This window comes from Mchenga conophoros, linkage group LG5, assembly GCF_057382185.1.
Source record: "Mchenga conophoros isolate Kocher_MC1m ecotype Shallow Benthic linkage group LG5, M_conophoros_male_GT1.1, whole genome shotgun sequence".
NCBI classification, from domain to species: Eukaryota; Metazoa; Chordata; class Actinopteri; order Cichliformes; family Cichlidae; genus Mchenga; species Mchenga conophoros.
This window is the reverse complement of record NC_140530.1, coordinates 4,887,533-4,899,844: the sequence shown is the minus strand read 5'-3', so window position 1 is coordinate 4,899,844 and position 12,312 is coordinate 4,887,533. Positions and strand designations below refer to the sequence as shown.

The window sequence follows — 12,312 nt, the reverse complement described above, 5'->3', positions numbered from 1 at the left end:
TGTTACCTGTTGCTGCCTCAGTTTACAAAGTGATTGTAACAGAGCAGGATGTATTTTTAAACCTGGGTCAGGTCTGAGCTACACCAAAGTTCTTTCATCTCTTTGTGAGTGCTGTATTTGAGCAGTTCTGAAACTGACTTTGACCTTTTACCCTCCTGTGTGAGGCACAGCATTGATGCTTACAATATCATTCTTCATTTTACCACAGGTTCACACAATTCAGTGCACAGTATGTATCTCACTGTGGTCAAGTGTATACTTAATATAGAATATAAGACAACAAGGATTCCTGTGTAGTAGGGCTGGGCGATATGGCCTAAAATCCATATTGAGGTATAATTACCAAACTAATTACCAAATTGCACACTGGAGGAGAAATGGACTGTTATCTCAGCGAGATGGTCATAGATGGAGAAGACAATCAACTGGTTTGGTGGAAAATGAAAAACGTTTCCCATTGATGTCACACATGGCACCAAAATATCTGCGTGTACCAGCAACAAGCACACTTTCAGAACGCGTCTTCAACACCGCTGGTAATGTTGTTAACCACCTGTGCACACTGCTAAAACCTGAGAAAGTAAACATGCTTGATTTCCTGTCAAAGAATTCATGCATTTTGTTTGGAGGGAATATTTTACCTTCTTTTCTTGTTTGTTTCAGTAATAATGTAGCTACTTTTTGGATTATTTATTTATTTATTTATTTGAGATGCGCCAAATCGCACAAAAGACTTATGTTTACGTTGGAGATTTTTTTTTAATGTTTGCTGGAAGAGACATTTTGATTTTTAGCTAATTTGTTGTTTGGTCGAGTGTGTGTCGAGTGACAGATACGTTTTTATTTAAATAAAAGGCTTTTTTTCTGAACATAGGCTACTGCTGTTCTTTTTTCTGTTATGAGTTTGAGTAAATGAATCACTGCTGCATTTGAGTGCACTCCGAGGAGGGTGCCGTTAAAACAGCGCTATTATTTATTTCTGTTGACTGCTTCTGTTGGCTTCAACCAACATTATCAAAAAAATTACTCATGGACAAATAAATAAATAAATGGCCCTTGTAAAAACTATCAACGACAGGGCAGCCCATCAACGATAGTCGATATATTTGTCCAATTGCCCAACCTTAAAACCTACAATAAGCAAACTGGAAATGAGCATAGGGTTCAGTAAAATACTATATGAGCTGCTTCTTATAAAGTGCTTTTCTACTCTACCTGAGCACTCAATACAATATGCCTCAGTCACCCTTTCACAATAGAACTTTTTTCTATGCTTTCAAACTGATATTCATGCACATTCACTTGGGGTTAGTATTTTGCCCAAGGATATTTGGCATGCAGTCAAGGATCAAACCACCAATGTTCCAACTAGGAAGCAACGTGCTCTACCTCTTGAGCTACAGCCACTTGTTATCAAAGTCCCAGACAAGTGAAATGTGTAAGCATTTAAATGGTTAGTAAGAAGAAAAAGACGGTTCGATAAAGAAATACAAAATAATACATTCGTTTATGATTATTTTGTCATGACTTTTTTTTAGTATAACAAACAAAAGCGAGCTACTTTACAATGAACTACACTCTTGAAGAGGGGTGTCCTGGCACAGATTCCAATCCAGCACACTGGAATTGGAAAACGTGAGCATGAATGGCATAAATTTTGGATGTTTCCTACTGATAAGGACCTGACACATGGCCATTCATAAAAGATGAAAGTAATTAAGTTTTAAACAATTAAATAACAGAAACATTACTGGGTTTTATACAGCCCACATGAGACCAAAGCAGGGTGTATGTGGTTCAAGACTAGTTTGACATCCCCATTCTACACACTTTGCTCTTCTGAGTTGCAGAGTAACCTTAAGAAATCAAGCTGAACATATTTAAAAAGCCAGTGATATTCATTTTCTGAATACAAAATGCGTCCTCTCTGTTGTCTTAGTCTTATATATCTTCTAATACCAATAAACTTTTGGACATCTTACTTTATGTGTAATACAGAATGTAGCTCTAGACCCAGCAGTCTTAGCTAATTATAGGCCAATCTCCAACCTTCCTTTCATATCAAACATCCTTGAAAGAGTAGTTGTCAAACAGCTAACAGATCATCTGCAGAGGCTTATTTGGAGAGTTTCAGTCAGGTTTCAGAGCTCATCACAGCACAGAAACAGCTTTAGTGAAGGTTACAAATGATCTTCTTATGGCCTCTGACAGTGGACTCATCTCTGTGCTTGTCCTGCTAGACCTGAGTGCTGCGTTCGATACTGTCGACCATAATATCCTATTAGAGCGATTAGAGCACGCTGTAGGTATTACAGGTACTGCGCTGCAATCTAATAGACTCCAATTTGTTAGTTATGGAGTTCCACAGGGTTCAGTGCTAGGACCAATTCTGTTTACATTATACACAATTCCCTTAGACACTATTATTAGAAGGCAGAGCATACATTTCTACTGCTATGCAGATGACTCCCAACTTTAACTACTGTAATTCATTATTATCAAAAGTCCTAAAAACTCACTGAAAAGCCTTCAATTAATCCAAAATGCTGCAGCAAGAGTCCTGACAGGGACTAGAAGGAGAGAGCAGATTTCTCCTGTTTTGGCTTCCCTTCATTGGCTTCCTGTTAAATCCAGAATTGAATTCAAAATCCTGCTCCTCACATACAAGGTCTTGAATAGGAAGGCCCCGTCTTATCTTAATATCCATATCACCCTATTAGAGCTGCAGTCTGCTCTCAGACTGCAGCTTTACTTGTGATTCCTACTATATTTAACGGTAGAATTATAGGCATAGCTTGCAGCTGTCAGAGCACTCTTCCAGATTCCAATTTGGATTCAGGAGACAGACACTGTCTCTTTACTTTTAAGATCAGGCTTAAAACTTTCCTTTTTGCTAGAGGATATAGTTAGGGCTGGATCAGGTGACTGTGAATCCTCCCTTATTATGCGGGAATTGGTCTAGGCTGTTGGGGATTCCATTGAGTGTTTCTTCTCCAGTCACCTTTCTCACTATGTGTTTATACACCTCTCTGCATTTAAACATTAATTAATTATTTAATCATTCATCGTTGGCTCTCTTCCACAGCATGTCTTTTGTTCTGTCTCCCTCCCCACACAGAGCACAGCTTTAAATGTTCTGCCACCTGCATGCTCAGCAAATTTCCTCAGGCTTTTATTGTGAAGCAGTTGCAGGATGTGTTGAATTCGGCTTGTGTTATGTGCAAGACTTGCTGACAACTGTTTCTGTACTATGCAAGTCCCCATACATCCAGCTATGTAAAGCCGGTGAGCTTTAGTCCTGTTTGAACTCTCTGTTTAGCTTTAATAGTGCATTTATTTTACCACAGTCAATCCAGCAGTAAGAAGTTCATATAAACCTATTGTACAGCAACTCCCCAGGACCCAGTGTGGTCAAAGGGGGCCTTCCCCTGTGGCTAGTGTGGGAATGACACATAATGCAACTGTGGTTCTAAGCAATGACCACACCAAAACCATGGTTTTAGTTAAAGCTTTAACACAGTCAACGCCAGGACGCACTGATGAAGCCATTCTGTGAAAGAAGACGTTATATCATAAAGCAAACGTTTACAGGTGGCATGTTCTTGAAATCAAGTCTCCATCACCAGCTCGCAGAATCTGTTTTCTTACAGTACATCAAAATATATAAACATATATTTTTATTAGGTAAAGTGTCTGGCGCTGTGAGGATAACATCTATCTAATAAGCAAAAAAAGGTTTTGTATCTTGTTCCATATAATACGTCACACTGAACATCATCCAACAAAGTGCAGATTTGCTGCAGGGCATGTTTTCAATAAGTTAAACAAAGCTCAAAGTCATCAAAACCTGCTTTTAGTGTTGAGACTTGTTTGCTCTGAGGAAAATTGCAACCATTTGGACTAGGGCTGAACGATATATCGCATTTGCGATAACGGCACAACTCCCGGCACATCATTTTCAGATCACCGCGGAGTTTCGCTGCTCGGGTTAAACGTAATATATAAGTCACTTAGACAACCTAAAAATGTTATTGTTGGGCTTTTTTCAGTGTTTTGTTTGTTCGTGAGTAAATCGGTTTGGCTGAGATTAAAGTTATTAGATTAGATAAAATAAAACTTTATTAATCCCCCGGGTGGGTTCCTCCTTGGTTTTCACACAGCTGACTAAACGTCAAACAGAAAACTTATTAAACAGAAGTATGAGACAGTCGAGAATTTACGCCAGTGTCTGGTTATATTTTAGATAGCAAGAAGCAGACGGCCGAGTTTATTAAACTCCACCGAGACAGCGGTGACGCTAATCAGAACTAGACCGTCCAATTTCACGCCTTTAAATTTTAAAGGCGTGTTTGTGTGTGTGTTTATACAATTGCTATTATGTTTGCACTTTATGTGTAATGTTACTGACTGCAGAGATCAGTAAGATGTGTGTATTTTTTATTTATTAGTTTTATTTATTTAATATTATTTTTTAATTGAATGACTGTCTAGTAGTTCACAGATGTCGAAAAACTGAGTGTGGTAAAGCCACTGATTTTTTTTATGTATATTTCTGCAATCTGCACATTGTACTGACTTTCATTTTAATGTTTACACCAGGGTTCCTTGTCAGCACTTTATGCTCAGATGTTTGTAAGCTAAAAATAAACTATTGTGTATGTTCAAATATACTGTTGTGATTGAAGAAGTTAAATAAAAATGTCAGTCATCAATTCATGCATCACCTCATGTCATCATAACAGAGGTCTGTCTTCCAGGAAAGAACAGTTTAAAATTAATGTAATATAGTATTGGCCATACTATATGATGTATTGCTTGTCTTTGTTTAATAATACAGAAGACAAAGACCTTAAAAAATAATCGCATATCACATCGCAATTGCAATATTGGGGCAAAAAATCGCAATTAGATTATTTTCCATAATCGTTCAGCCCTAATTTGGACACCAGTTTAGCTTACTGGGTCAGCAGGCTGCTACCACATGACCAGAGTCTGACCCAGCGCTGCGTCTTCCCAACTATCTCTCTCCGCTTTCCTGTCTATCTCCATTGTTCCTACCCAATAAAGGCAAAATGCCCCCCCCCCCCCCCCAAAAAAAAGGATTAAAAAGTTTCAATCATTTAAAAAAAAGTGAAAGAGATGGTTTTCAAGGGCATTGGAGGGCTGTGTAGTCAGTGTGTGCCAGGGCAGGGAGCAATGATTAAATACGATAAGTACATGTATAAACAATCATGTTGGCTAATAAGTAATTGCTATTAATTCATCAGATTTCAAAAAGCTGCCAGATAATTGCTAAATTATCAAGTTGCCATACATTCTTTCTTTAATTTATAATGTTACTTTATGCTGAAGACTGCTGAAGCTCCTAACTCATTTCAATGCTCGGTGTTCAATGACAATAAAGATCTAATCAGAAAATGTTTTTTAAAAAGTGGGGAAATAATTATTTGATGTCCTGCTGAATTTGTGAATTTGCTCACTTACAAAGAACTGAACAGTCTACTTTTTATTGTGGCTTTATTTGAATGGAGAGAGACAAAATATCCGCTTAAAAATCCATAAAAAACACATTACATAAAAGTTATAAAATGATTTGTATGTCATTAAGTGAAAAAGGTATTTGAGTAATTGGTGAAAAAAACATTGTTGGCAAGAACAACAGTAAGAACGTCTTGTAGTTGGTCATCAGGCTTCTACACGTCTGTGGAAGGATTTCGCTGCTCTCCTCCTGCGTTAGACTCTCGAAATCCTTTAGGTTGCTTGGCTGCTGCTTGGCAACTCAAAGCTTCAACTCCCTCCATAGACTGTCTATAGGATTGAGGTCTGCAGACTAGCTACGCCACTCTGTGACCTTAATGTGCTTCTTCTTTAGCCACTCCTTTAGTACCCATCTACGACCCGTCTTCAGTGCAGAGGGAAGGAGGTGCACGTCCAGGACTGAATACTACATTGACTCGTCCACTGACTTCTTAATGCGGTGAAGTCATCCTGTACCCTAAGCAGAAAAACAGCCCCAAAGCACTTGACAGTAGGTATAGTGTTCTTTACATCATACTCTGCTTTTCTCTTCTTCCAAAGCTGATGGGCTGAGTTAGTTTCATCTAACCACTTCATTCATAGCACTGAATCATTGAAATGTTCACTGGCACAGGTTCACAGGTGTGTACATGGGCCTTCTTGAGTGAGGGGAGCCTTGCATGCACCGAGAGACTTCAGTCCATCCTCATGAGGCAAGATCTTGTATGGCACTCCAGACTGAGGGTCATTTCATATTTCTTCCACTGTCAAATAATCGCACCAGCAGTTGTCACCTTCTCACCAAGCGTCGTGCTTCCAGGCTCGTGCAGGTCTACATCTTGTCCCTGATGTCCTTTGATAGCTCTTTGGTCTTGAGCTGGTGGTGGAGAGGTTGGAATGGAAGAAATTGATTCTGTGGACAGGTGTGCTTTATACACATCAGCTGAGATCAGGAGTATCTGTAATTGATTGATTGATTGTAATCTGTGTCCCCATGTGGCATACACCCAATCCTGTGGGATCAAATACTTATTTCACTCAATTGCATGAAAATCGATTTATAACTTCGTGACATGTTTGTTCTGGATGTTTGGTTGCTAGTCTGTCTCTTTCCATTAAAATGACATTACTATAAAATTTGAGACTGTTTGTAAGTGACCAAACTTGCAAAGCTGTTTCCCCCACTGTAAACACAAACACATGATTTCCTGATTTTCATGATTTCCTGATTTCTTTCCATATTTGTTAAGATTGTCATACTAATTTAAACATGCGCACAACGATAACACAAGTAAATACAAAATGCATTTTAAAGGAAAAATGATATCCAAATCTACCAGGTCCTGTGTGATAAAGTAAATGCCTTACATATATCTAATCACCATTGATAGCGAGAACTCTAATCAAGCATTTGCATTGACTGGCAATGAGTCTTTCACAACGCTTTGCCTCACTTTTCTTTGTAGAATTTGTTTAATTCAGCCACATTGGAGGGTTTTCAAGCATAAAGGACCTATTTAAGGTCATGGCAAAGCATGTCGACAGGACTTAAGTTGGACTTTTACTAAGCCACTGTGTATTTTGGATCTTTGTCCTGCTGCACAACCCAGTTGTGCTTGAGCTGATGACATTCTCCTTCTAGATTTTCTGGTAAAGAGCAGAACACATGGATCTATTAATTACGGCAAGTTGTCCAGATCCTGAAGCAGCGAAGCAGCTTCAGACCATCACACTACCACCACTATGACTGATAGGATGTTCGCATGATGTTAATAATAATCATAATAATGGATTGCATTTATAGCGCTTTTTGGGGCCCTCAAAAAGCACTATAGTGGAATTGCAATGCGCTTTGCAATTCCACTATTCCTTCACTCTCACATACTGGTGGAGGCAGCTACAGTTGTAGCCACAGCTGCCCTGGGGCAGACTGACAGAAGCGAGGCTGCCATATAGTGCCATGGGCCCCCCTGGCCATCACCAGTAGGCGGCAGGTGAAGTGTCTCGCCCAAAGACACAACGACCGAGACTGTCCGAACCTTCCGATTACAAGACGAGCTGCCAACTCTTTGAGCCACGATCGCCCCATGTTCTTTTATGAAATGCTGTGTTAGTTTTATGCCAAACATCTAAAACCTGAACTTTTGTCTTTTCACTCCACTGACACTAACTGAGGTAACTGACCTTCTGGATGAGCTGTCGATACACTCATGGAGTAATTCTGGTAGGCCAAAAACACACATGTGTCACGGATGTTCCTGCTGATTGCTTTGCTACTTGTTTAAACACACTTTAAATAGACAAAGTTCAACATTGTCCAAACAAATACACTGTGTGCATTTTAGTGGCTATATGAAACCACTAATTATCTTCCCTGTTAAACAATTCATGTTTTAAATGTCGCTCAGTTATGTAACACTTCGCGCTGTGTGTAACTTTGCAAACGCACACAGTGTCAGATTAGTTTTGTCTGCTAGCTAACCCCAGCAGTGCTAGCAGTCCTAGCCTTGGCTTCTTCAGTGCTGGTGTCCACACATCTTTGTGAAGAATGTGGTTACACCTGGTTTCAGTTGCTTGGTTTTATTCCAGTTTGACAGCCGTTCGTTAAAGTAGAATAGAATAGCGCCAGTTAAGACGGCTGTCCTCTGTTTACTTTCCCTCTGCGCATTTACAACTTCACTACACCATGAAAATGCAGAGCATGGTTAATGCCAGTGTTTCACTCATTCACATGCATTAACTCACCGTGGCTGCTGGTCAACGCACAAATTCAACGTAAAGAACGTTTTTGTTACTAATTACCACAAGCATAAAGTGAATTCATGCAGCGCCAAAATAACTGCAAACATCAAGTGGGAAGAACAATTGCTCAAAATTGTAATAAGGTAATATATAATATGTATTACAGTATTAGTTTAAACATTATTTACCAATACCTGATAACAAGTCACATCACAGCCATGTTCAAACACTATTCTCTTGAAATACATATTAACATGTTGTATTTTAATAAAGAATTATCCAGATATATTTGGTTAAGACAGCTTTTGTTACAATTTGACGGACTTTAAATACATAAATGTTGTAGTTAAGCAACATATCAGTTGTCTTGGAAAGGAATGGCCTTGTATAGCATTTTTCAGTCTTGCTGACTCAGAATGTCACAACATCAAACATTTTGTAGTCAGCGCCAGTACGAAGAGAATTAGATGATTTCAGCCATAATTATTTATTAAAATGTGATTTAAGCCACTGACATGGTGTTGGTAGACCATTTGTTTAAACATTATACTCAGTTGACAGAACATAGACTGAGATGTTAGGATGACTGACAGGCAGCCTACTGACAATCCTATAAGACATAACATTAGTTACGTCATGTTAGCTTCAGCATATATAATGTTAACCACTGCAAACATTTTAGCCTTTGGATCGTAACTGATTTTACAACAGCAATGACAAGTGTCTCAGACAAAGTGGTAAAATGTATTTCATGATAACAACACAAACTACTTCCTGATATAACTCTTACAGCCCTTCTTATCAATAAATCAGGGCTGTAAGAGTTGTTGTGGCAGCTGCACTAGTTGCGATCTTCAGCTTATAGTTTTTGCTGTTCAATGTGTTGTTTTTTCTGTGCTGGTGGGCATGTTGCATTTTCAGAATTTTGGTATTATTTTATTCTACGTGAACACCCGTCCAGCTCACATCCACGGGTAAGAAGATCCATGGATGGGCAGAGTGCAAACATACAAACTAAGCAGAAAGGACCTAGCTGAGGTCTGAACCAGTTATTTTCACTGTAACAACGTGTTCTAAATCCTTATTTTTACTTTTTTTTCCTTTTATCTAACAACTGATCACCACCTCCTGAGAAAAATATTCCTACTGCTTTTTGGATAAGCCATCACCAGCTAGCTTTATCACTAATTGTGGGTTTATTGTAGGTTATTTGCTGAAAACAGCTGCTTGCTTTTTGTATCAAAGGTTGATAAGTGCAGTGAGACTGAAGCCAGGTGGTAAACTGAGCTCCCACGAGTATTAATAATGAACTAAAACAGACTAAAGCAGCCTTCCTCAATAAAGACACTTTGATTATAAGGTTGATTTTTATTTTTAAAAGAAGTTGCCATTTTAAAAATGCAACAAGTCCGAGGCTAACTCACTTGGTTTTGTTCATTTAACATGAAGATAAAACAGAAATGTACAGTGAAAACCAGACAGTGTGGTTTTAGGAGCAGTTAGCGTTTGAACTGTTTCCTGATCAACAACAGCTGGGTGCCATGACTGCAAGCAGCATCTCCAAAGCGCTGTCCTGAACACTGCAGTGACTCAACTGTGGCCCAAACCAAAATGACTACAGGATATAAAAACGAATGCATAAAGGTTGTAGGAAAGTAGAGTGTTGTCAGACATGGCAAAGCTAGGCTGCTGCAGCTCTTTGTAGAACGATTGTTTCTGACTCTAACAGCCAATGTATATGTGATACCCATACATGTATGGATCACCATGTGTCCCAGAGGATTCAGTGATCACTTAGATGATAATGATTAGATTTTGTTCACGTTTCTGTTACATCACATCATCATGTGTGGACTCATGCTAAGACTGTGAATCACAATTATATTGATGATACATGTGAACTTAACACATCCGCTCCTAACAGCTGAACATGTACATGAATATTATTTTAAAATGCAAGTATTTATCAGTGGTCTAATATTAATTTGAGAAGAAATTCATTACTCGGTCCAACATTTGTTAAATTTTTTTTAAGGGAACCTGATGTTAGTAACCTGATTTGTTCCTCATGATGGTCCACCTCAGGGGCCTGAATAATTGGAGCGCCAATGTACGGTGTGTGCAAATCCACTTTAAATATACTTATGGTTTGAAAAATGAAGTTGCTCTATTTTTTATCAGGATCACAAACTTACAGAATGTGACAGGTAAGTGAAAATGTGTGATGCAGGTAATAACACAAGCAGAAATACGATGTTCGGGGGGAGAAACAACATGTATTTTGCTGGTGGTTTGGCTTGTAGGTCTTGGACTATTGCCATGCCTTAATTCTCGAATGATTTAGACAGTGTGATACAGACAGCGGGCAGCCGGCCGGCGGAGGAACATTAAAGGGTTAACGTTCAGGCGCGTAAATACTGTTCAATGCTCTGAAGGGCTTGTTCACCGAAAGAAACGCGATTAACAAATGACGGGTTAACAAAAAGACAGGCAGTGAGCAGCCGAACAGCTCTAAACACCCCAAAGCAAAGGCCAGTCCAGACACAGACTCGTGTAAGAACAGATATAACGACAGCAGGCAAAAACGAAAGGATGATAACTGGGATTTGGTTGAGACCATTACAGTGTGTGTACAGCAGGGAAAGTGATGAGCAGCGGCGGGCGATACGTTTCGCACTATACTCGGGGAGACGTATGAGCTAACAGTCGTAGTCTACACTAGTGACAAACCAGTCAAACCAATACTAATAATTATTTCCCCTCCGCTGCTGAAGCTTAGGACATCCAGCACGGGCTATTGTCAGCCATAGCTGCCGCCTGGCAGGAAGGCTGCGGGGCTGAGTTCGGGAAGCTCGGACTCGAGTCGTGATTTTCCACCGCGCTCGGTTAACACGGCCGGTGAAAACTGGAAGAGCGACTCGAATGTGACAATATTTCCCGGCAATAGGCAAGAAATGTTGCCCTTAACGTGTCTGGAAGGACGAGCATTTGTCACAAAAATGAGCGGCGAGTTTGCGGAGGCTTCCCCCGCTGTCGTCCGCTCCTTACAACGGGAAGGCAGGCTGGGGCTATGCGGGGATGTTAAAGAGCCGTTAAGTGCAATTAATAGCCGAAGCTCACACCGAAATCCTCCCATTAACCACCGTATTTATTCCAATAAGGGAAATCTGTTTTGTGTTATTCGCGAAAAAATGTCACAACCCCGGTCGGCTATATATAACTCCGCCTTCTTCTTCTTCTCCAAGCGGCCTCTCTTCAGATGTAGACGGGCGACTGAGAGCCACAAAGCTGTCAAACGCAACCGAGACCTCGCCATTTTTGTTTGTTTCCCACAAATGCAAACCGCCCCAAAATACAGTACGGCGAACAATCGAGACTTACCTGCCGTGGAACCAGTCCTTGCAAGCATCGCACTCGATCATAAACTGGGTCACGTCGTAAGGTAATCTGCAGATGCAATATACTGGTACAGTCGCCATGTTCAATTCACAACTACGTCGGGATAGACTGGGGGGGCTGCAGGAGGAACAACGTCCTGCAAACAATATGATCCAATATGATCTTCCCCAGAAAAAAAGCCAGGGGCAGTCCCGCCGGACACATGAACCTAAGCGCACAGCTCCATCACGCCGCGGCCGGGCTGGCGTTTGTGCGGGGAGCTAGAAACGATGGAGGCTCGTCGTAGCAGGCTTTCCTCAAATGCATTATTATTGTTATTATTACTATGTGCATGCCCCCTGGTGACAGCGCGGCACCGAAGCGCTCATATTAGGAGCCACAAGAAAATGTAGTCTCGATGTCGCTGCGAGGTAAATAAATAAACAAATGTAAGTTACGTCAGGGAGCAGCTTTAGATCCGATGAATGAGCGTAAAGATCGATCTAAAATGGACTTGCGGATTTTTTTCCCCTGTGGTGGAACGCTCAAATGCCGAGAAATAAACGCTTTCTGTTCCCAGACAGTTTATTGTTAATCGATGAATACAATTTAAATGCCGCGTTCTTAGCCACCATTAGGAAAGATATGATTGTTTAATTATTACATAATCTGTTA

General features: G+C 40.1%; 1 protein-coding gene across 2 annotated transcripts in view; it reads right to left on the bottom strand.

Moving 5' to 3' along the window:
* Nucleotides 1-12,099, bottom strand: part of phf2 (PHD finger protein 2) — a 39,698-nt gene extending 27,599 nt beyond the window's left edge. The window contains exon 1 of one of the 2 annotated variants that reach the window (XM_085272881.1): nucleotides 11,641-12,099. In XM_085272881.1, coding sequence (XP_085129007.1) covers nucleotides 11,641-11,738 — 98 coding nt within the window. In that variant the 5' untranslated portion in view covers nucleotides 11,739-12,099. The remainder of the gene's footprint in view (nucleotides 1-11,640) is intronic. The other variant, XM_085272880.1, reaches the window with a different exon arrangement.
* Between the last annotated feature and the right edge of the window lie 213 nt (nucleotides 12,100-12,312).